General features: G+C 33.9%; 1 protein-coding gene across 1 annotated transcript; it reads right to left on the reverse strand.

Moving 5' to 3' along the window:
- Nucleotides 1–1,169: 1,169 nt before the first annotated feature.
- On the reverse strand, nucleotides 1,170–26,535 carry LOC138325265 (receptor-type tyrosine-protein phosphatase epsilon-like). The gene is made up of 26 exons (XM_069270805.1): nucleotides 26,431–26,535; nucleotides 19,383–19,523; nucleotides 18,493–18,777; nucleotides 17,069–17,209; nucleotides 16,364–16,498; nucleotides 15,748–15,885; nucleotides 14,969–15,106; nucleotides 14,072–14,209; nucleotides 13,667–13,769; nucleotides 13,075–13,196; nucleotides 11,984–12,141; nucleotides 11,342–11,429; nucleotides 10,974–11,059; nucleotides 10,517–10,553; nucleotides 9,868–9,965; nucleotides 9,141–9,260; nucleotides 7,466–7,614; nucleotides 6,530–6,665; nucleotides 6,063–6,212; nucleotides 5,677–5,776; nucleotides 5,250–5,323; nucleotides 4,669–4,803; nucleotides 4,158–4,292; nucleotides 3,745–3,893; nucleotides 2,756–2,891; nucleotides 1,170–2,506 (listed from the first exon to the last, which is right to left on the reverse strand). Exons 1-26 carry the CDS (start codon nucleotides 26,498–26,500, stop codon nucleotides 2,453–2,455), a joined length of 3,216 nt encoding a protein of 1,071 aa, XP_069126906.1. The 5' UTR covers nucleotides 26,501–26,535; the 3' UTR covers nucleotides 1,170–2,452.
- Nucleotides 26,536–27,001: the final 466 nt, after the last annotated feature.

The following is a 27,001-nucleotide window of genomic DNA, read 5'->3' on the forward strand; positions in this document are numbered from 1 at the left end:
GTCAGGATCATTTCATGCAAGTTTCAGCCAAATCGCACCGGTAGAACTTGAGAAGAAGTTCAAAATGTGTTTTCAAGATGGCGGCTGTGGCGTCCATCTTGGATTTCGGATCGACCCGAAAAATAACAACACTTTGTCGGGACCATGTCAGGATCATTTCATGCAAGTTTCAGCCAAATCGCACCGGTAGAACTTGAGAAGAAGTTCAAAATGTGTTTTCAAGATGGCGGCTGTGGCGGCCATCTTGGATTTTGGATCAACCCGAAAAATAACAACACTTTGTCGGGACCATGTCAGGATCATTTCACTCAAGTTTCAGCCAAATCGCACCGGTAGAACTCGAGAAGAAGTTCAAAATGTGTTTTCAAGATGGCGGCTGTGGCGGCCATCTTGGATTTCGGATCGACCCGAAAAATAACAACACTTTGTCGGGACCATGTCAGGATCATTTCACTCAAGTTTCAGCAAAATCGCACCGGTAGAACTCGAGAAGAAGTTCAAAATGTGTTTTCAAGATGGCGGCTGTGGCGGCCATCTTGGATTTCGGATCGACCCAAAAAATAACAACACTTTGGTGGGACCATGTCAGGATCATTTCATGCAAGTTTCAGCCAAATCGCACCAGTAGAACTTGAGAAGAAGTTCAAAATGTGTTTTCAAGATGGCGGCTGTGGCGGCCATCTTGGATTTCGGATCGACCCGAAAAATAACAACACTTTGTCGGGACCATGTCAGGATCATTTCACGCAAGTTTCAGCCAAATCGCACCAGTAGAACTTGAGAAGAAGTTCAAAATGTGTTTTCAAGATGGCGGCTGTGGCGGCCATCTTGGATTTCGGATCGACCCGAAAAATAACAACAACACTTTGTCGGGACCATGTCAGGATCATTTCATGCAAGTTTCAGCCAAATCGCACCGTTAGAACTTGAGAAGAAGTTCAAAATGTGTTTTCAAGATGGCGGCTGTGGCGGCCATCTTGGATTTCGGATCGACCCGAAAAATAACAACACTTTGTCGGGACCATGTCAGGATCATTTCATGCAAGTTTCAGCCAAATCGCACTGGTAGAACTTGAGAAGAAGTTCAAAATGTGAAAAGTTAACGCACGGCGCACGGCGACGGACGAAACATGATGACTATAGGTCATCCTGACCCTTCGGGTCAGCTTTGAAAAAAAAAAGGTGATCAAATGATGAATTATGGTCCATAAAAAAATTACACAAAAATTAACTTTGGTCTAATATAAAAACATTCCACAAACTTACTCTGGGCTTTTACAAAAACTCAATCTCAATCAGAATTAGAACATCTCTGTTGCTCCAATAAACTGCCCCTAATCACTGTATTCAATCTGATGTTTACAATGTACATGTCTGTATGAATCTATTGTTTAACAGATATGTATGAATTCTCAAAGATTCAGATTATTAGATTCTTTTAACACTTGTAAAATCCATCAGAATATATCTCAAAAGAAACTTTGATAACAATAAATTTCAATTTTCCTCTTTGTTAATAATTGAAAATAAAATTGATTGACCTTTGCATGCAGTTGAGTTTACCTTGGTACAAAAGCTTTCTTAGTTTTTGCCACATACAAAAAATGTACAAAGCATGTCTTTTCACATCCGCCTGCAGAAAAATCAGACATAACTACATTAACACAACCAAGTTCTGATCACAACCCTAACCAAAACTACTAAAAACTCAACCTTGGTCTAAGGCTTTATGAATAAGGATGCAAATGCTATATTTAAAACAAACAAAATATTTTGATTAAGTTATCTGAACGCACCATTTTCAATGGTGTTTAAACATGTTGTGAAATTACCCTGCACGTTTATTTCTTTTTTAAAACAGCCGACTCAATATTCCACATGAGATCTCTGGCCATGTGGAGTACCTCAGATGAGATGTCTGGCCATGTGGAGTACTCAGATGAGATGTCTGGCCTTTTGGAGTACTCAGATGAGATGTCTGGCCATGTGGAGTACTCAGATGAGATTTCTGGCCATGTGGAGTACTCAGATACCTTGTAGTTCACACAGAGTTCTAAAGAATGAAGATTTAGAACAGAATTACAGCCAGGACATATACATTAGCGATAAGCTGTACAACATATTTACAAACTGAAATATGGAACTTCAATATATAATAATATTCCAAAAGAAGGAAATATGGCTTTGGCTATAAATGGTTACATCACAAAATATCTATACATATTTGAGTGCTATTGAATAGCATCAGTCATAAAAAACAAACAATTATGTGATGAATGACTAAATGATGACATTGATTTTTAACGGACAAACTCAAAGTTGTATAATTATTATCTCGATTTGTTATCACTATCTCCTTCAAGGTAAAATCATCATGGTTGATATCTTGTGGATTCGTGGAATTCTTTAAGTTTTCTTTTCAGGTGTTCAAATTGCACAACATGCATTTCCATCACTGGGTATCACTGTACTCCAACGCCATCTGGTAGCAGAATTTGTACTGCTCCTGAAAAGGGGAGACAAATAAGGTTTTTTGTTTGTTTTATCAACAACTGCAGTTATAAAAAGTCAATTCCATTCACTGAGATGGTGAATAACAACTTTCATCACGGAAATATTATGTGCGAAAAGTATGTAAAAAAAATTATACAAGAAAAACTCACACTTAGTTCTTCAGTGATTGATTTAAATGACATGTTTATTTCATCAAATTATTTTTTCATACAAAAATACTAAATGCCAAAGAGAAACTTACCAAGTCCTCTATGAATTGTGGTCTGTTGGTACGAATGGTCATAACAGTTTGGAACACATCTACTTCATGGTCTCTCTGCATCCTCTCTAGTAACAGACTCACCGCACAGAATACACCACTTTTACTGGCTCCGTTCCTACAAAATATAGTTTCATTCAAGAATTGTGAGGGCATTTTCTCTTAAATCATAAAGTATACAATTATGGGAACCAGTCTTTTTCTCATGGAATATCAATGTTATCAAAACATAACTTGTCATCAATCTGATTAAAATCCTAGCCCCAGGATCATGAAACAGTCTTTGACTTCAGTTTTTCCTTAGCAAATCACAAATGATATGGTTTTTTTTAAGTCTTCTTTAATTGGGTATGTCTAAACTTATGACTGTTTTAGACTTAAGATTGTTTCATGATCTTATGGCCAAACCCCACGACGAATCATTGAGGATCTGACAACATCCAATATAGGGTTACATTCTGATGATCTTTCAAGTTGACCAATCAAATTACTGCCTCCAATATTTTTTGACAAGGATGAAATGGCTTGCAGGAACTGTCTGAATAATTTTTGTGTATGTAGTAATCTATCTCAAAGATCAAAACACACCTACATGTATATGCATACTGTGACTATCCCAAAGATCAAAACACACCTACATGTATATGCATACTGTGAAGAAATATCATATCAGTATCTGTAGCAATGTGGAGAAAATGTATTTGAACTCAAGTCCAGGGAGTATAAAGGTCAATAGAACCTCTAATGGGATGTTGTCTGATCCTCTATTGAACAAAGTGGGAAAAAGGATGTGAATTATAATTCTAATAAGATCAATCTGTTTTCAAACTGAAAATTAATGTTCTTAATGTTTAGTTTCCCATCACCAACCCTGTAGCTATTAACTTTTTATGAAATAAGTATGAGCCTCATCAACCATAAGGCTACTTAGCTTTAAAATCCATTATATACAAAACAGTAGATGTACTCACATACAATGGACAGTGATTGGTCCTTTACCACTTTGTTTTAACCAATCACAAACCATGTCCAACAATTGGACGAGAGCAGCAGTATCCGGTACTTTCTCAGAATCGGACCAAGATCTCAGTTGAAACTGTTTGATTGCACGTGCTTCTCCCTGAAAGACAAAGAATATCATGAATGAAAAAAGTCTTTTATATCCAGTATATATCTGAACTATGAACTATGTTGGTGTGACTATAATAAATGGAGAAACATTCAACATTTCAGAGCCAACATTACAAGGAATTTCAAACCTGAAATAAAACAATGAAAGTTGAACAACTGACTTCTATTTGATTATCTAAAGCGATTGTATAAGGGGTACCTACTTTCTGCTATATTTCCATTTGACTATCTGAAGCCACTCTGTTGTACTTACCTTTAAGTGATTGCATACTTTGAAAATGCGTTCTGAAACATTAGGGTCTACCTCCCTGGAAGACAACAATTCAATACTGAGAGGGTCATACTCCACTGTGTAGCCATGTTCTTCTGGCCAGTACAGGGCACAAGTCTGTAAAGAACAAAACAAAAAAGTCTTAATGTAAAACTCAGCAAGAGTCAATCTCAGGAGAAGAATGGATTAATAGCAGCCAAGGTCGTTTAAGGATATGTTAGGTTTAGATCGTGGAGGGAAACCGGAGAAAAACCACTGACCAGTGGTCAGTAAATGTACCTGGCAAACTGGACCACACAGGATTCAAACTCATACACCAGACATGGTGGGCTTACATTATAGGGATCTTTTCTTGGTTGAAAGAGAAAGTATAACAACTAATTTAAGAAACATTTGATCACAACAAATCAGTCACTTACCAGACTACCAATTATCTTTATGTTGATGTGGCATTGAAAGGTGCTGATATATAGCATAAAATAACATTACTAACCGGGTCATTTCTGTCAAAGTCATTAAGCATGACGACAGTATTAGAGTTGTAGTCGTACAACATTCTCCAGAAATCTGCCACTGTATTTGGTAGAGGCATCTGTGTCACAATGAATGCGTCTTTATGGGTGTATCCCTGTAACAAAGCATCATTGTTTGTGTAGATTCTCTAATAATTCTATGGCTGGATAAGTCTCCACATTGTCACGATAAACTTTTGCAATGAATAGTTTACCAGTTACAGTATGAATTGTTTTCTTAAAATATTATTCCAATAATTAACTGATTCAGGTAAACCGAGCAGAAGAAAAAATAAATTTCTAAAAAAAACACCATTTCTATTTGTTTGATTAATCTTTTTTTAACTACGGTACATAGTTAAAGATGCTGCATTAAATAAACTTTTGCATCCTCAAAAATGTATTCCAGTTGGTAGTTTTCAGATGTTATTAATATTTGTTAAGTGAAAATGTGTAGAATATCATTAAATGTAGCCATGTACAATTTATTCCATTGATGGTTTGATGTTGGAAGCTTGATGCTGAAGGGTGCTAGTAGCACCTGTTGTATAACATTACTTACAGATAGAAATATGGCATTGATATAGTCGTTACAGCCCTCCACTTGTGTGTATAAGTGTGGTCGGCATCTGTTGGCTGAAAAAGAATTTCACTCATTTAGACATTACATTGTCAAATTATTTCATAGTATGCATTTACATCCAAGGACTCCAGAGCAACAGTACTATTCATTGAATGAAATGTTAGAAATACAATCCGAATTCAGTTCTGTGATCAAGCAGATTTGTAGTGCTTAAATAACATCTATAATTTTCAGTTACATCACAGAGCTATATTTACGGTTCCTTTCAATAAAAGATAGCAGAATGCTTTATATCAAATCTTTGATACACATATAACAAATGTTTAGAACGTTACAAAATGACGCAGTATTGTCATAGATTAACTATGCATTACTCAACTGATACAGTGCAGACATAATGCATTACCTGGTAGAATGTTTTTCACTCTGTTTTTGCCTAGGTTTTCTGGTTGCATGGCTGCTTTATATTCCTCTGTATCCATGGTATGTGTTACTTCTTGTACAGCCTATATAACAAAGATATCACATCGTAATTACTTCCATTACATCCTGCAGATATTTACTGCTAATCTAACAAAATCCTCAATCTGGAAGATAATAACTAACGAGTCTTACAAATTGGACATTTATTCAGATTAACAAATCTAAAATTGAGAAATGGAGATATATTTCTACAAAATGTCAATTACAAAAAAAAAAAAAACAGAGAAATTTTAAATGCCAAAAAGCACTTTAGACAATGAATACTAGGAGTAAGACTTGTAGTTTCTGTTTGTACAGCCTAACTGTTACCTGGAACTGATCCTCTACTGGAGTGGTCAGCTGGTCTGGTTTGAGGATACACATGTCCTCATATTTCTTTTTGTACTGGTCGTTAGGTATGGTGGTTTCTCCAGCCTTGATAGCCTCTAGTAGTGCCTCGTACACAAATACATACTGTTCCTGTTGGTGAAAAAGGGAACATTTATCAAATATTTTTTATTTCTTGAATATTCCACTTTTCACAATCACTTACTGTTAAACTAATAACACATTCCGAGAGGTAGATTTACATGCGATCCAAAAGAATGCCAGACATTGTCAAATTATCTTGAATCAATTGATAAAAGGGAGACTGGAATCTATTTCAGCTTCTGAAGAAACATAGCCTTCTACAGAGGTCATGATCATCGGTAGATCTTCATAATATGAGCTTATGAAGACACATGCTCCTCTGATCATACTGCGTTGTGAATGTGGTCATGAGGCCGTGTACATACCCAAGTCTGTATCATGTTGATCCTGTTACACCTCATCAGTTGGGCACACCTCAATACGTCTACGATACCCTCCGACTTAGCCTGATACAGGAGGTAGTCAAGAGCTATGTATGTTCCTGATCGTCCGATACCCGCACTGAAACACAAACCAAATAATGGCTACCTCCTCTTTGATGCCAAGATCAACAATCTGGGTCAAATGTGTTACACACAAACTTTCAGCAATGAACCTCACAAGACAAATGTCAGACTTCATGTCATAAACTTGTTATAAATTTAAGACAAATGTCAGACTTCATGGCATAAACTTGTAATACATTTAAGAAAGACAAATGTCAGACATCATGTAATAAACACGTAATAAATTTAAGACAAATGTCAGACTTCATGGCATAAACTTGTTATAAATTTAAGACAAATGTCAGACTTCATGGCATAAACTTGTTATAAATTTAAGACAAATGTCAGACTTCATGGCATAAACTTGTAATACATTTAAGAAAGACAAATGTCAGACATCATGTAATAAACACGTAATATATGTAACAAACACAAATGTCAGACTTCATGTCATGAACTTGTATTACATTGAAGAAATGTCAGACTTCATGAATACATTTAACAATGACAAATGTCAGACTCCAGAAATACATTTAACGATGCATCAAGCATGATACTACCTTACACTCCATGATGTCCCAGTTTCTGCCTTTTCTATCTACAGTAACAGTGACCTATGTTTTGACAGCACATGTTTCACTGTCAGACTAACAGTTCTTGGACAAGATGTAAATTTGTAATCACTTAGAAAGACAGGGGATTGAAATGCAATCTGTATAGCAGTTCTAACCAAATTTCTGTGAATTTCTTGCATAACAAAAATGCAGCATGCCATATACATTAACCCACACAATCATGGTTAGTATATCAGATTACCTGCAGTGTACAATGACTGGAGCTGTACTTTCTGGGGTGTAGGTTTCAACCTTACGCTTGAAGGTGAGCAGCGGTGTAGGATAAGTCAGTGCTCCATGATCGGACCAGGATGTGAAGTGAAACTGTTTCACAGTCCGACTAGTCTCATTCTTCAAAAAACACAAGGGTTGGACACATCTAAATGAATGGCATGCACAAGTTTAAGTTGTTCAGAGTTTAAACAAAAAGTCAACAATAGTATTCATCCCAATATTAAAGCTTCCCTGTGCCTATTTTCCTCTTCATTTCCAATGTATCAAAACCTACAGAAACACAAGCATGCTACTGAATAATTTATGCAAGATATATACAGTTACAGTTTTGAATTTTTTTTATTTACTTTACAGGAAACCTATTCATTAACAACAAATATAATGTTCTGAAATGGTTGGTTAGTTTTGGTTGTAAACACTGGCAAAAAAAACACCAATGGGACTAATTTACGTACTACGTGATACCCGATTAATGTTTGTGCAGGACTGGTATCTCAAGTGGTGATGGAACGTAACTATTTGTAATCTTCACGCTGAAATGACGTTAGCCCGAGATATGTTTTGACATAATTCCATCATCAATAGAAACAAAAGTCCTGCACAAACCTTATCAGGTATCACGTGGAACATGAATTAGTCTCATTCTGCTGCCTTAAGTAATACACCTACCAGGGATGTGTAGAATATATTTATTTATATATAAAATCAATTTAAGTTCACCTGAAATATCTGTAAGCAACCAGGGTGCTTATTGGGTAGAATACAGTGATAAACTTCAAGCTAAAATATCTGTAAATACAAACTATGCTGGTAACACTAAAATCTACTGTGTTGTTTGATGATGAGGGAAAAACCATCTAGGCTAACCTTGTAGATAGATATTGACTTTGTTGATCATATTTCAGTAAATATTAGGATCTACAAGTCTTATGAGTTGTAGTTAAAATATACATATATGCCACAGAAGCACAAAGCCATGTTAACTTGTTTCTTACTTTCACTTGATCAGCAAATCAGCCAAAATCTCATCAACCCGTTTGGTTTGTTACATGGCGTCTCAAGAAGAATTGTGGTTAGCAGATCTAGACATGTTAGAAGACATGCAAAATCTATATCTACTCTTGGACTACTAAATTATATAAAATGACATTTGACAAGTAAGTATTGGGAAATTCTTGCATGTTATTTTGGTATGATAAACAAGGAGAGGGAATTTCAACATCTACATTTGGTTTGTGTATTGTTCTTAGTTTGCACATGCATGGTTACTATTTCAGATTAATTAAAAACTACAGTAAATCAGACAAACAAAAATTTCAAATTATTTGCAATCTTTTGACATATTGAAAAATCTTATTTGATTTACAAGCTAGGGTACCTTTAGGCTGTCACCCAATGAATTTAATACTGAACCTCACCATTTAAGTTGAAGAAGCAAAATTGAATCAATTTTCTATTTGATGACCCAAAATACTACCAGGCAGTATGAGTCAAAAAACCACAATCAAGTCAAATTTAAATAAGCTGATTAAGACTGATTCCAGCAGATTTCATGGCTAATGATTAAGAAACACTTTGATATCACTGAATTAATTTGATTTTTGGGGTTTACAGAGCTGTCCATTTGTGACTTAGTTACTTACCAGTGATACATTAAATGTACGAATAGTAAAGTCTGTAAATACAGCGGTGTCAAGGATCTCCACGTTTATACTGCCATACTTCATACTACCACTGTCAGGCCAGTACTGCTCACACTTTTTCTGTAGGTAGACAAAATATAACAGGATTTAAATGACTTCTCATTAATCAACAGATTTCTGCTTTAGTTTCCTTGGCTACTGTTGATGACTGCTAATAGCCAACAGGTTTTTTGACAGCTAAGTGATTGTTACAACTACATGTAGCCTGAAAAAAACAACTTTGACAAATATCTATATCAGTGTAATTTGCGCACCCCTACTTTAAAAAAAAATATTGCGAAAAAAATAAAAAGAGTTTTTTTTACAGTTCATTAAATTAATAGCTGTCACAAATGAAATACAAATAGCCAGGATGGAAACTAAAGAGAGAATGAATTATACTGTTGGGACATGCAACATTTTACTTGCTTATTGTTGAATATTTTGTCTAAAAAATACAAACTACAAGCAGAAAAACAAAACCTGCTATAGACAGGAGGTTTCTATAGGTTTGAGAGCAATATCTTAGGCCATTCATGCAGGGAATTTATATTGTGATCCAGATTTCAGGGGATCTACTTTACCTGTATTTTAAATAGTTCTACAGCAATTTATTTTTGTGAATTCTTATCATTCGCAAATTGCACACAAAAATAATTTAGTTTCCAGTATCCTTATGTTTACTAACCTTGCATGCTTCCATAATATTTGTGAGCATGACAATTTTACAGGTCTTTTTCTGCCATACCATCCTCCAAAAGTCTCGAGTCATCACTTTTGTTGCTCCTATTAAAATTAAATTCTATTCTTTTTAAATCTGCTCTTTTCAGAATTACAACAATTCATAGATAACTCCATCAAGTACAAATTCAGAATCATAAACCGTGCAAATTCATACACAATAAACATAGATGAGCATTATCAATGTATCCCATAGAATTCAATTACGGTAATCGAGAGAGCTTTTCATAAAATGATTTGTTTGCTTGTATATTATGGTATCTGTCAAGGAAACAATGATACAGTTTCCTAAGAAAGAAGAATTAGTGAAAAGCCGTAAGATATTGCTAGTGTTTTGTTTTTGCTATATTCATGTTTTCATTGAAATTCATGAATTATAAACAACAAAGAAATTCATTTACAGAAATTAGTTAACCGTAAAATTTAACCTCATTGAATATTCTCCGTACCGGAAACTGAGAATTATTGATCCGGCAAATTTGAAGTGCTATATAGTCACTATAGTGGAAAAGGAGAACCAGACTACTGGTTTTATCCTTTTCGTGACGAGTAACATGAAAAGTATGTGGATAATATAACCAGAAAGACAGACCTACCTTGTGAAGCTATGTAAGCACTTGCCCGGGTATACCCCTGAAGAGGAAAAATGAAACAGTTAGCCTTGATTTTTTTTCTGTTCTCAGTTAACACTATTTTTTCCCCGATTATTGTTAAAATTCACCCTGTTCTTAATAACAATTTAGATCTTTTATTGTACAATAAAGTTTTTGATTAATAACAAGGCAAAAATAAGTGAGAATGTTTGTTTGTTTGATTTATTAACGTCCTATTAACAGCTATGGTCATGTAAGGACGGCCTCCCATGTATGCGGTGTGTTGCGTGTATGTTGTGCGAGGTGAGTGTACTGGGAGACTGCGGTATGTTCGTGTTGTGTCTTCTGGTATAGTGGAACTGAAATTGAATCAGTTACTCATTTATTTACACTAAAATATCATCAGTATATTCAATATAATTTAATATCTATATCAAATATAATAAAAATATTTACTTACATCTATATAATTAGCATTGATGTAATCAGCTCCCACTTCATCTGCATATTCCTCGCCGGGCTCTAAAATGACTCTGGAGTGATCATCTGAAATGATTTATATTGTATTTTTTATTTAAGTTTAATGTCATAGTCTATAGGGAGACATAGCACACTGCTATCACTGTCCTATCATTGAATTCATTTTAAATACTCAATAAAAACAGACCGTATTTCCTTATTTTCATACAAAGAAAATTTGCTGAAACTATTCAATAATTTTTGTCCATTGTACGCTTGCTTTGGTCCTGATTCAAATTTCCTTAAAAAACACTAAGATGATTAAGTGTAAGTAAGCTTTAGTGTATACAAAGTAACAGGGATACTCACATGCAATGATGTTGCCATATCTGTTTTTTGGCCGATTTTCTGGTTTCTTGGCTGCCTCACACAGAGCCATCAAACCGTGGGGGAGTTCCTGTAAATACATGTTATAGCAGTATCATAACATGGACGTCAAAAACGCTCCTTACTTAATTCTATGTCCCTCATTTTTTGATATGCTACTAATACTACAGTGTATATTGAAATAAAAAATGAAATGGATCTTGTTTATCAGACCATACATATGAAATAATGTAAAGGAGGCTAAACTTACACAAAAATATTTTGTAATTTCTTCAAATCATTTAGCACAAAATCTATCCTTAAATAGATTTTTCCTAGAATTAAAAGCTATTTACTGTACTTAACCATTTTTAAGTATTAGAAAAAACTACTGTTTCTATCATTGTTTTTGAAGCTATTAAAAATTGATGTTATTCTAAAACTAAAGAGGCTTACTGTAAATGTATTTATTTTTGCACGATTTTGATTTGAAATATGGTAGAGCAATTATGAATAAGCACCTTCAAAATATTCCTTTATTGAAAGCTCCTGACATGGAAACACTGTGTGTTAATACAATATTTTTTATATAAATACAGTGCAAATGAAGGCGTCCTTTTTGTAGTATACAAATCAACAACTCACAGCAAACTCCTTTTTGAAGCCGTCACAGTCCTGCGCTTTATTGAGTTTGATGTAGTCGTATAGATCCTGTACTTTGACGGGCATGCTCTGTTTGTGTGTGTTCACGTTAGCATAGATAGGTTCTTCCTCACCATGTTCTGGATCCTGGGACATAACACCTGTTCAGGAGAATGGCACATTTGAATACATGGAATTCTTATTTAATATCAGAATCATTAATCCATGAAAGATATCTACACAATTAGATATATTTTTTTCTGGAAATATGTGAAATTTTACAGAAATTCCTTACAGTGTTTCGAAACATATAACTGAAGACTTGTTCAATACTAGCATCAAGCCTGATAAATTACTAAAGCAGTAAAATCATTAATCATCAAATGAATTTTTTTCTTTTCAAATATTCAATAAAAGGTCATGGATTCAGTGACATTAGCCTTTTTCAGTTCATTGCTTTTTTTCAAATTCCTACAGATTTTTTCAGAAGTGATAATCGAATTTGCCAGTGACTTCGATCCAGGCACAGTATTCTATATCTATCTATATATGATACGTTGTAGAACCCGTATTACATGTATATAACTCTGATCTAACTCTCATTGTCAGTTAATACTAAATTAATCTTGTTAAAAATTATTAACCAACAATCCTTTAAATGGCTTTAACAGTAAAATGACACAAAAATTGTACTTGATCGTTACAATCTTTTAAAATACTTAATCAGCTTCTTGAACTGATTCTGTCTTTGTATATTACAGCATGCATTACAGCTGTCTTTGTATATTACAGCATTCTGTCTTTGTATATTACAGCATTCTGTCTTTGTATATTACAGCATCTGTCTTTGTATATTACAGCATTCTGTCTTTGTATATTACAGAGTTACCTCCCTTGTGAGTAGGTATTCATTATGACAATATTATGTGAGTAAAATTCTTATTGTTTTCTCAAAAAACTCTCGGCGGTGCCCTCGCAAACGCATGACATTACAATCAATACATACCCACGCATACAGATAATTCTGTGATATACAAAGACAGAATAAAATATATATAAATAAATATAATTTAACAGGGCGTAAGTGTATTTACCGTTAGCACGCAGGAGTTGGTCAGTTTCCCTGGTACTCTCAATAGGATCCTCTTCAACTGGTACTTTCTTGGTTTTATCTCCTTTCTGTTGAACCTCCAACGTCTTGTTAAACCTCCTCTTTCTACAATAAACCAATTACTTCATTATTATAAAACATTTAATCAATAAAGAAGACTATATCAGTCCCTTCATGGAAAGGACTAGTATAGGCCTAGCCTGTTGTCTGATCTATTTCATGATAACTACATTTTCTGTATAACTAAATGTATCAATGATGTTAATTGATAATAAAAAATTTTGAAAAAAAAAAGAGTTGCAGTAAAGTATAAAAAACATTGTTTCCATTCTAGTGTGGAGAAAATTCATACACATAAGAGACAATTCTGTAAACTTTTTCAATTTGACATAATTCACAGGTAATTAGAAACCACAAAATCAAGAAACTGAATTTCTGTGAAATTACTAGGTTTTGGTTAAAAAAAAATAGGAGTATGCTATTTGTGTTTTGAACACGAGAAATAAGACTTCACTTATATTTAAACAAGAATTAATTCTCTGCTGAATAGGCACAATGAATTAGGCATGATATACCTGTACACCAGAAATAACACTACAGCTATGATCAGGACAATTACAACTGCTGCTATCGCTCCTATAGTGGCACCTGTATTAGCACTGGCACTCTCCAGCATCACTGAAAAAATCCAAAACATCATTCATCAGTAGAATTACAATGACTAAATCATAAAGTATTGTGCACATATAAGGACTCAAACACTTAAAATAATTAATAATGAATGATTCCATATATGCTTTATGCGAAGATTCATTTTCATTTTGAAAACTAAACTAGTCCTGGCTTTGCTAAATAAGCTATTAATTTCTTTTATGTGAATAACTTTCAGAGGGGAAAGAAATGGCTTCTACACTGTGGCACACCCTTCTACATATTCACAAGATTCCATATATATCACAAAGCATTTTGTCCTTACTTACCCTGGGCACAAATGGTACCAGTGTATCCCGGGGCACATCCTGCTACACATTCACCAGTTTCTATATCACAGGGTTCCTCATCCTTACAGCTGCCACATGTGTAGGAACAGTTCAGACCATACAGGCCCTCCTCACAACCTGTAATTAAAACAAAACAAAATTTATACATTGACCTTTTGCTGAGATAAACCTGGATACCAGCAATTAGAGACTTATCTAGATAAACACAGGACAGACAACGAAATCTTCATTGAATTGCATGACCTTCTCATTGGATGTTATTTGGGCCGTCTTTCAGAGTTTCTCTATTGTATTTCGGTGTCCTCTCTCATTATGGTGCTTCTATTCTGGCCAATATTAATGTGATACAACACAAGTTTGGTTTGATTAGTTTAACGTCCTATTGACAGCCAGGGTCATTTAAGGACGTGCCAGGTTTGTTGGTGGAGGAAAGCCGGAGTACCCGGAGAAAAACCCCGACCAACGGCCAGTACCTGGCAACTGCCCCACATGGGATTCGAACTCGCGACCCAGAGGTGGAGGGCATGTGGTAATATGTCGGTACATCTTAACCACTCGGCCACCGCGGCCCCTTACAACACAAGCACTAAAGAGTTTAGATGATACTTATGATAGGGATTGTCAAAAATTGTTATTTGATGAGCCTTAGATAACTTAATAATATCTGTTTTGCAATAAATTTTTCACTTATCATAGTACGACTATAATACATAATATGCTGCTTTGACATATTATAGAGTTATCTCCCTTGTGGGAAAGTATTTATTGTGACGTTATTTGTTTTTAATATTTTCTGTGTGAAATTGTTTTCGCAAGGTCAGATAACTCTTTAATATGCAAAGATAGAATAACAATGTTATACTCAGTTAGACTTACTTTGGTCACACAGGTAACTGGTCCAGCCAGGACTACAGCCGAGCACACACCTCCCATCAATATGGTTACAAGGCATGCCCTCCTTACACTTCCCACACCCCTTAGAGCAGTTCATACCATACCGTCCACTGCTACATGCTAATCACACAGAAAAATCAAAATTGTATGGCTTTTAAATTTTACAGGTATTTATATGCAAATGTCTTAAAACATTAACACTTAAAACAGAAACAATGGAATTAAAACCAAAGCAGCTACAGTAAAAGACAGTTATAACAAACCTCTGTGGCCGAACGAAATTACTTCATTGTATAATATAAGCCTAATTCATTATACACAAATTACAGATATCTTAAAGGAGCCTTGATGGGAAAAGTAAAGTACTATGTTATAACCACAAATTTGTTATAAGTGTATTCTTTATAAAAGCCTTTTCTGTATAAAAATGTTTAAATTCATTTAAATCCTATTATAAAACTACCTTTGGTGTCCATCAAAAACTGGAATGCACTGTGAAGATGCTATTCTGGCAAAATTTTACTTCAGAGTGTTATCTATGAAATTCTTTGGGTAAACAGGTGCAATCACAATTACATAAATATGTATAGTAAACTAACAGCGATGAGGAGAAAGTGATATCAAATGTTATATTTCAGCAGATCTATGTTGGTAACTCAAAAGCTATAATCATATTCATTTAGCAAATGAATCTAGCACTAGGTTCATTGAATGGGATACCATGTATAATGAAATCCAGTTAAAACCAGTAGTGAACTCACCTATCTGACATAATCCTCCTAAATATCCTTCAGAACAGCCGTTAGTACACAAGCCAGAGAACTTGTCACACGGCATGGCGTCCAGGCAGCTACCACACGTACTAAGACAGTTTTCACCATAGGTTCCAGGACTGCACTCTGTAACAAACATGTACTACATAACAACTGAATGATACTTGAATGAAAAGAATAAAGATATAAGATAGTTTTAACTCTTTTTTAAGAGAATGAAAATATTAATGATATAAAATAGTTTAAACTATGTGATCAATGAGAAATTCAAACTAAACTAACAAAAACTCCCCAAGTTCACAATTGTCATTTCTATTCCCCCAATCATAGACAACATCAATGTAATTCCTCAATATTGATATCCAGTTACATAAATATTTGTGGGTTGTCATGTTAAAACTATCAATGAACTGTGGATGTGTCCTCCTCATGATCAAGAAAAACATGAAAGTGTTAAAGTTCATTTTATTCTGGAACCTTTATATGCACAATTTAATTTTTTCCCCCTCTAATTTCCATGTTAAACCTCAATCTCAATCAAAAGTACAACAAGAATCACATTCTTTTGTAATCTTTGAAATATTTAAATCTAATAAATTCTCACCTTGCTTACAAGTTCTACCATGGTAACCAGCTTCACAACCCTCCAGACAAGTCCCTGTTTCAAAATCACAGAGGTTGTTTTTACAGTTGCCACATGTTTCTCTGCACATTTCACCATACTTTCCTGAAGGACACTCTGGAGAAATATAAGAAAAATAAAGATCATGGATAATTTTATTGATATTGCTTAAATATAAAGTAATAAAGATGTGAATCTCTTCTATACATTGTATTCGACCCAAAAAGAGTCCAGGGTGCTTATCAAATTGAAGCAAATAAGGAGGCGCTTAATTAATAAAAACAAAATTATTATGCAAAATAACCCATAAATCAATTTCCAAAAGAAATAAGTAAGGAAACCAACACAGTTTCATATATTTTTTTAGCCCTTGATGGATAAATACTGTATTTGATCTGTACACAGCGTAAAAAAGAGATGGGCACTTATAGGGATGGGAGTGCTTATTTGATCAAATACAGTAATTTATTTATCAAGTGCTAAAAAATGCTGCCATAAGTTGATCTTTCAAGCAAGTCACCATTATCAAATCACATATTTACAGTCTTTATAACTTACACTTATTTCCTTACATGGAAAATATCCTACATGATGATATTAGTTCTTCTCAGTTTGTGTACGAAAAAAATCCTTGAACTGACAAAGACAGCTATATAAATGATGTTTAATCTATCTGGCTTCACTTACTTGTCTGACATCCAGGTTCATCCATCCATCCAGGGTGACAGCCACTCGCACATCTCCCCGTCTTTTTGTTACAGTCGGCATTGACGTCAGCACAGTGACACTCGTACAAACAGCTTGGACCATACCTTCCTCTTTCACAATCTGGACATAACATTATATAGATCTAATAGCAGAACAGTACATGTACAAACTTCTTTGTTTTTATTTATAAACAGTTGATTGTTTTCACATTCTCATTGATGCACTATCATTATATCTAAATCTTGTACCCTCAATAGGTATGATGCTCCAATCCTTTGTCCCCTACGTATACTTTGAGTATGTGTTGGACAATTCTTGATTTTAATCGATGATTGAATGTTTATGATTTTCCTACAGACTATCAATTATGAAAGGTTATAATCGTTCGTTAAAATGGAAGATAACTTGTGCTTATCCTATACTGTTCTAAACCTTTCGTATGTAATATACATGTGCAAAATTACAATTCAAAATGCCTTAGACATGTTAGAGACACAATAATTCAAATTTGAATGAAAGAAAAAAAATATTTCCATTCGTACTGTTGGTTCATCTTTCATTTTTTCCCCCAGAGAAATTAAAAGGTTAATTAAATAAAGGAGAGGTTTTTGTAAATGGTATCAGATTATTAAATCAATAATTAGAAGGTTGTCCTAAGCCAATCATTGATTGTGGTTTTACAACCAATTCCCAACACTGGCAGTTCATTACAACCTCAATGGGGTTTTTTTTTTAAATCAATTGACAGAAGTTTGGTATTGCTTGTATAGCTAATGGTGAAGGTTTAATTGAAAACAAGTTAAATGAGTAACTTAAAAGTAGGTTAATTTGATTTTATTAAAGATGCTCCACCGCTGACAAATGGTATTTTTTCACTATCAAAAACAGGAGCAGACGATTTAGTATTTTCCTCAGTTACAAAAGTTACTTACTTTCCACCATTACCACCATTGAAAAGTTTTAGCTTCTAATTTTACTTTAAGTTAAAAATATGAAAAATAATTAATTGCATCCCAAAAAATTCAGTGGCATTATATCCTATATGGAATGAAGTACTTATTGCGCATGCACCAAAAGCAAAATAAATTATTTTATATTATTTTTTGTGTTAATTAGACATATGTATACACAATTAAACACCAATAATTGTTCAAAGAATGAAAATCATTTATCCTCTGTCGGCGGTGGAGTATCTTTAAACAAATAGTATACAAATTTAGCGTGCTTTTCCAAAATGCAGAAAAAGTATCGAGAAGTTTCAAAGTTTTTTTCCAAATACCTTATGCAAAGAATAATAAGTGAAAAAGAAAATGGACATCAGTCTAAAGCATTTATAACAACAAAAAGAAAAGCAATAAAAACTGAAGATTTGTATGCAAATACGTAGGTTTGTCAGTACTGACCTTTCTTTGTGATTTGACAGGAAGCATACTTAAATGCTTTCCAATCATAGAAGCACCATGGATCACTTGGGATATTAAAGACTCTCTTCAGTTTTTCTCCAATAGGATACCGACAGTAAGCGCCTGGTATCACATTATCTGGGAAATTCTCACCAGTCAACCCAAGGAAGCCAATGGTTAAGTTGTTATTCCAGGTCTCACAATCGTGTGAACCATCTTTCAAAAAAACAGTCGCTCTAGTCCCAGTGTAGTTGACTCCACGTGCATCATATCTAAAATCGTTTTCTGTTGAATTAAATAAAAGCAAAAAATTATGCATAGTCTATGGTTAAACTGACCATAAACACCTTTAAAAGTAATGACCATTATCATACTCTTCAAACTCAAAATTTTACTCATTCCTTTATTTGAAACTTTTACCATAACTAACGATATACATTGCATTTGGTGTGCGTTTTCCTAATAGTAGTGATCATGAGTCTTGATCAGAGTGTCTTTCAACTTTCTATAAGCATTTGTAAGTTTTATAGAATCTATACTAAATTTTAAAGCACTATATATATATATGTATGCATGTATATTAATTTCCAGACTGCTGATTAAAACTGAAAGTTTATAAATCTCCCTTTTCATGAATCCTGAATTGGCATTTTATCCAGGTGTTCATTAACAGTTATGGTCATTCAATATAAGAACAAGCCTGATCTTATTGGAGAAGACTGGTACCACAACATGATACATTTCCAGGGGAAAATGTGAACCTTTATTCACCAAATTAAACTAATAACTAATCCCGCCAAAAGGTTTTGAAAGGCAATTAATGTAATGGAAATACATTGTGTATATCAAGTACCATTAATAAAATTACATAAGTCAAATTTTGTACATACCTAGCAGACAACCAGGACCATAGTAGCCTTCCTTACACCCATCTGGGCACTCTCCATTTATCTTGTTACATACAGCATCATCTTTACAACGACAAGTAAACTTGCACTTCCATCCAAACTTTCTATCATCACAGTCATTGGCTGGAAAACAAACAATTAATCATGATAATTACCGATGTGATATGCATATACATAGTCATCAATTTCACTCAGTTTGTAATACAATCATAATCCAATGACCTACAATTTGAATATAGGTGGCTTTAGCTGCTAATATTAAGGAATGTCACTTGAAATTTACCTGAGGTCAATACATCGGTATATATAGGTGGAAATTTCGAATTTTGGTTTGATTAGTTTAACGTCCTATTAACAGCCAGGGTCATTTAAGGACGTGCCAGGTTTGTTGGTGGAGGAAAGCCGGAGTACCCGGAGAAAAACCACCGGCCAGCACCTGGCAACTGTCCCACATGGGATTCGAACTCGCGACCCAGAGGTGGAGTGCATGTGGCCATGGTAATATGTCGGTACATCTTAACCACTCGGCCACCGCGGCTCCTAAAACTTTCAAAAAGCTAAATATATATTTTGTATAAAACACAACAAAAACAGTATTTAATTTTTTCTAATAATATATTTCTATTTTAAACATGATTATACCAGTAATTGTATTACCTGTATGTTATATGGGTCAAGTAAGTAGAGCTGTTATCGTAGAGAAAATGTGCATCGCGATATCGTCAAAATTTGACGATATCGTCACGATAATATCACGATTTTTGCCGAGTAAAATATAAAAGGAATTTATGGAAATATAAGTCATGTTTGGGGGACCAATCATGAAAGTACAATATAGAGTGTAATTTGTAAATAAATAAAGTGAAACATTCATCAAAACGAATGTTTATTTGTGATACTTTTAATTAGATGTTTGTTTACAAGTCAATCAGATTCTGTCTGTGTCCGACTGTGCAATGTTTTTGTTTCCTTTCCAACTAACACATGATGGGTTACGGCTGACGACGATATCGTAGATATAAGTTTTTTTAACGATATCGTCGTCTCTTCTCTACAATCGTGATATATCGCGATGCCGATATATGATAACAGCTCTACAAGTAAGTAACATCGAGGGTTGTTTTCTAGATAACACTGGATCCTTAAAACATGTGTTTGTATAGTAGAATAGGATACAAATTATTTGAAGTAGTAAACATTGGGCAAATCAATTGTATTACCGGTATATATGTATATGTTCATATGCTTCTTATAATAATGAATATTAGACTTTATATTTACTTTTTGAAGGTAAAAAAAATCTAGGCTTTTTCTCTCTTAAGAACCGGCATATTTTACTTCATTTCCAAAGAAATTGTAAATTAGAAAAGGAATCTCAAGGATTTTCATAAAACTATTTGTGGGGGATTTGGCTAAAACTCATGTTATTTCAAAGGCAGTAGTGCTCATAATCAGCTCTAAAAGATCACACAGAATCCCTTAGAACTATATGATCTTTGAAATGATGTATCAGCTAATGGACAATGTCAGAAAAGTAGGTAAAAAGTCAGGCTTCTCCTACATATAAAAATGCCTTTTACTATAATTTTACTTGCAGTAAAGCTGCATGGCATGACATGGAGAGAATGCGATAAGAAAATTGTAAGATAATTGGGCAATGTCAGGTGAACATCAAATTAAATAAATCTCCTACATCTGGACTAAGGGGCTTTCGTGTGTAGGTCATGAACAGCTGTAGTTCACAGCATTGTTAAATCTTTTGTTGGCTAATTCTGACAGGCCAAATGTACAGTGATGTGCGACTGGTGTATCCTATTACATACATACAGGCTATATGTAAACTAACATTCCCATACGCTCATAAAAAGAGAAAATTACTAAATTACACCTAACAAGTTCACCCAGCACAAAACTAGAATACCAGCATACATTTAAATTGTTACATGCATGAGTCACTCAAATTTTTATACAGAGGAAATGTCTTTTTTATCTATCGTATTAGCAGCCCACTCAAGTCACTTTTACATTATACCAGACAGATGAGTAACAATGTTTTCAATGCAAAATCTTGTCATGCCTTATATTGATGTAACTGTAAATGATCTCTAGCTGAATCCCAGTAAATTTACTGAATTGATAATGTATATACCAGGTAATGTAATAAACTACTATGTGAACTGAACAAATAAAAGAAACCCCTGAAAAAGACTAGAAAATCTTTCGTTTTTTGTAACGTCAAAAAAGCTAAAATTGAGTTTGCCGCAGATTTAATCATTAAAGCAACAAAGCCAATGGAGGATAGCAGAGATCACAAGGGGAGAAATTGCTAAAAAATAAAGCATTCCATCAGTAAATTGAATTGAGAGTGTGGAAGTGATAAAATAGCTGCTAGGCCTTCTGATCAATGGGCCGTGTTTTGGGTGCTGCTTGATATCATTTATTTTATTTCATCAACACAACGGTTTATGTGCTTTTAAAAGCAGATGGAAACTAAGGACAAAATTAATCACATTGTAGCTCAGTATATACCACAAGAATGTAAAATTTTCTGTGCCACATAGTTGTGTTTATGTTATTATCAATGTAGTGCAAGGTTGCATTCCTATGTTAGCATTGTTATTTGTAATGCAAGTAACGTAGTTGACAGCTCATGAAACTCCAAGCATGAAATATTATGTTGTGTTAAAAAATAACCATGACTTGTGCTGTCGCAGATAATTTTGTGAATGTGTTTTCATACAAAGACCAAATACTAACCATTTGTTTTGATGGTTTGTTGATTATTGGCTTGACATCCTATTACAGCTGTAGGTCATTTAAGGACAATCTCAGTGAATTTCTTACTCAATCATTTCAGGGATAAGCTGACATATACGTCTTTCTTGAAACATGCATATTTTAGAGGTTTGCTTTATTTAGAAAAATATTTACATAAAATTGGTCCATTGTTGGCCCCAAATGTACCTCCATGTATGCAATGTGTCAATATGTAAATGACTAAATGTTGGTACTGTATTCGACCTAATAAGCGTTCATGTCCTTATATGTAAGCATTCCCCCTTTCTGAGGATTAATTTCAATTGCCCAGGCATAAGACAAAAACTATAGGTTTTCAATAATTTTGTCTTATTAAGGTAGCTCCATACTTTTGTGAAATCCCATGTCATTTTTTTCTAACAGGTCTTATTTTCTTGCATTTTTCATGTAGATTTCAAATCTGTAAGGATAAAAGGGTGTTCTCGAACTACTTTTTGAGATATTTGAGCTGAAAATATACTATCCATGCAAATTTGCTGGCCGAAAATAGAAAAATTCATAAAATTATGTTTTCTGTAATATTAGGGTGAATGTAGTCTCGATCCTGTTGATTTTTTGTCCTAAATTTCTAACGATAGAACAATATACAAAAATCTTGTATTTTTTCAAATGCTAACTAATTTTTGTTATTTTCCAGGACCGTTTCTATTCGTAATTATCATGTTTTGTCATATTTTCGCCCGTAAAAAAATCAATGAATAGGCCAAAAAGGAAATGAAAACCCATGTCAATTTCACAATATTTGTATATGATATGCCCAAGATAATATGTTTTTCAAATATCATATAAAAACATGGGGTCCTCGATCAAAATTTCACAATTTTGTAAGCTTGAAGTTTGTAACTCACAACCCTACCCCCATTTCATCCAGTGCTAAGATGGGTCATATTTGACTATTTTTTGAAAATCATGCCACAAAAAAAACATTCCACATCAGTTCATATGTTTTTGTGATAGTATTTTTATGATTTTCTCCAAATTTTGTGTTTAAAGGAAATCCGTATGCGATTTTTTTAGAATTCCAGAATTTCGGTCCGGCCGGGTCCCCTCTTATCATTTATAGCGATGAACGGCACTTCCGGTGTTTGAAAATTAATTCCCATTTACGACAGGGAACGCAAAAACCTCAGAGATAGCATATAATTTTCACTTCACTGCTTTTATTTGATTTATTTAATGATTTTAAACATTCAACATTATATGTAAACAATTTTCACCTATTGAAAAAATATCCAAAAGTGATGTCGTGGCGTATCGGAAACCATTCTGGAATTCAAAACAACCTCCGCAACTTCCGGTATAGCGTCATATAAATTGGCGCGGTTTTCAAAAGTATGGACCTACCTTAAGCACCTTTTCATTTTTTTTCAATTATTTAATTCAAAATGCCCCTGGGTGCTTATTGGATCGAATACTGTGTTTTCGGTGGCAGCTTTCAATATGTCAAAACCCAAAACATTCAACAAATATTACTTCAGTAGCCTACAGTCTGGTCATGGCTTTCAAAGTTTAGAACAGCAAGTAAATTAAATACACTATATACTTCAGTAGATATATACATTGTATATCATAATTATCTTAGTTGGCCTTCTGTGAAGAGTATAACACCCTTTTATCAGTCAATTACATATAGATTTTAAAAGACTATGTACTTACTACTAGTTCAAATCTGTCCTTAGGATATTTAAGGTAAATAAAAACAGGCAGGCTTTACAAGTAATAACCGGACTGACAAGCAGCTGGGGTACAGACCAGGGATGTTCCTGTGCTAATCAATATAACCTATCTATCACTTAAGACAGTTCATTAATGTGAAGCACATGAGTAGATAATCAACAATGTTTGTAACTCTCAGAAAAGTCCAGAACACTGATTTATTTCCAATATATATATATATATATAATTACCAATTCATAGTTTCCAAACAAACAATATTAAGCACCATATAAATCAATAATTAACTTTACTTAACAGAAAAAAACCCATAAAACCCAAGAGGACCACATATACTATATATGGTACTATGATACATATGTCTATAAGTAAGTGTTACTGTCTAAATTAACTGAGATTTCTCAATCATTATTCGAAAATTGAAACTGTATCAACAGCAAGACCTACAAAGAATATGTAAGTAATAAATATAGTAGTAGTATGTATGTATACTACATAATCTTATAAAATATTATTATAAGATACTAGCTGCTTCATATATCAATAATAAGGGTCCTTTTATATATTCTATTATATATTTATATACATGATCTTTTTATATTCTATTATATTTTATATACATATTTTCTTTTTAACTGTTTTATCAAAATATACAAACTACAATAAATTAATTATCACCAGTTCACAAGGACATAGTCATTCAGATCCCCGCCAATTTATCAAAGCTGAAGTAAGTTTGATGGAGACTTATGTGTAATATATAAATGAAAATAAAATAGCAAAAGGTACTACTAGACCAAACCAATGTGTGTCAAGTTTTGTGGAAATATCTCTACTGGTTTTAGAGTTATGCTCCGGAAACCATCGAGGACCAGTTCAACGGATGGACGGAACCCATTTTTATCCCCCACCCCTTGGGCAGGGGGTTCAGGTTAACCAAAACATCAGTTGGCCATACATGATCGCCATGCTTTTACATGCTTGTAGTTATGTAAGGAAAAGGAGAAAATATGTAAAAGTTTCAACCATTAAGACAGCTGCTCTTATATTGGATTTATATGGCCGTGCCAGTGGTTGCTAATGATGTTTTGATATATGTATTCTGTATGGATATATACCTGCATGGACTGCAAGGTTCATAATATATAGTATGCAGTATCAGTGTACATGTACATGAATATATCACTGAATATAAAAAAACATCTTAATTAGTATCTTTTGAACAACGTCATGATAAAAAACGACAACAGTAATGTTTTGATCAACATGATCAACAGCAATGTTAAGTCGTTAACGTTAACATTGAAGGTTCTGAATAAGGTACCCAAATTGTGACAGCATACAGCTAGATGACACTCACAGTTTTCAATAAATGATTCCAAAATCGCCCACAACTACAAAGTAGTGTCAGAGATCGACCAGAACAAATTGCTTTTCTTCAAGCTATTATATATATATCATTACATAATTTAGATATAATGTTTTTTTCGTTTTTTGTTTATATATAATTATTTACTTAAGAGGTAAGAGGACATGGTTATAGTTAATATCAAAGGACTTTAAAGGCCAAATTACTCCAACAATATTAGAGGTATAGCACAACGATACACTTTTGATCATTACGTCGTGTCTAACTTCTAACAATCGAGGCAGGATTAACACGGCGCATAAATGAGTTCGATATAAATTCACAATTTCAAGTTGTGTTTACATTAACCTTTCTGAATTCACATCCTGAAAGAATTATGCCAAATCATGTTAAATCCAAAATCCAAAACATCACTATTGCACTTTTATACCGAAAGACATTTCTTTACCCCCACCACTATTTGTAAGTCTACCCGTTCGCCATTTTTACAGAATTTCTGGTAAGTTTTCACTTTGTAGTTAAGTGTCAAACTTGCGAAGACTCATATAGTGGTCAGGCATATTAGATATCGGTAATGCCCATCAGAAGTTTCTCAATATCGAGATCTAATATTATTGGATTAAAGGCCTAGTGTGCCATGTGTGCTATTTATTTATTTATTTTAGCACCTTTAAGAATTAAATTGAAAATGTGATGGCTTTATAGACTATCATTTTGGTGGTCTTGTGTCATTTTGGGTTAAAATTCGACTGTGAGTGACTTTTACTCTCAGAAACAAAATCGTTCGATCTACCAGTCTGTTATTTTTACGAGACCACTTTTATAGTAAGAGTTTATATCTTCTACTGAGTACTGTTAATTATAAACTCACTGATTGTCAAATAAATGGTAGTCTGATTGTCAGATAAAAAGTGTTAAATTCAAATATATTTATACAGTCGACCACGTTCTCTTTCAAATGAATGGATTAAAAGGATATGAATGAATCCGACCAAATCAAATGAGTCAGTCGTCTGGTTCTAGTGAGTAGCCGACTGTAAACAATCAACAATTTCACCTGAGATAAACACAGGTTTTCATCTAAATTAACGCCATCGTGAAATGGTTCATGAAACACATTAAGATAAAAACTGGAATACAATACATTCAAAGTATCTACAGCTAGCTTACCTGAACAGAAAACGCACAAAATCCCAATAATTATCAACAGAGGCACGACTTTCTCAGTGTCTTCCGCCATTTTCCGTGCCTTTCGCCACCTTGTGGTTGTACCTGTGAATTACAACAGGGGAGATAATTCAGACAGCTGGGCGCCGCGACGTCAAGCTACGCAATATAATAGACCCATTACATAGATAATCCGCTACTAAACACCGCCGCGAGAAGGAATCTAGGTCGATTATGTCATAGAATGTATAACAGGTCTGGTGCCTAATAGTGTAACTAGTATTAGGCACGACATAAAAGACATCAAATGATATGAAAATAGATTAAAAGAAAAAGGTTAATTTTACAATTGTCAGAGGTCGGATATAGACACGTTAGCTTGCATGTAAAGAATTTTTTAGTATTCTTTTGAAAGTATAGGTTAAGGGATTTATAAAAAAAATTAACACTATTAACACTTTTTTGATCATCTTACAGTGTAGTAATTATATTTTTTACTCAAAGCCGTTTAATAGGTTCGCATCAGCAGCTCCCGAAATTCGTAGATAAAATATTCACGAATTCAAATGGTCAT

This window comes from Argopecten irradians, chromosome 6 (assembly GCF_041381155.1).
Source record: "Argopecten irradians isolate NY chromosome 6, Ai_NY, whole genome shotgun sequence".
Classification (NCBI taxonomy): domain Eukaryota; kingdom Metazoa; phylum Mollusca; class Bivalvia; order Pectinida; family Pectinidae; genus Argopecten; species Argopecten irradians.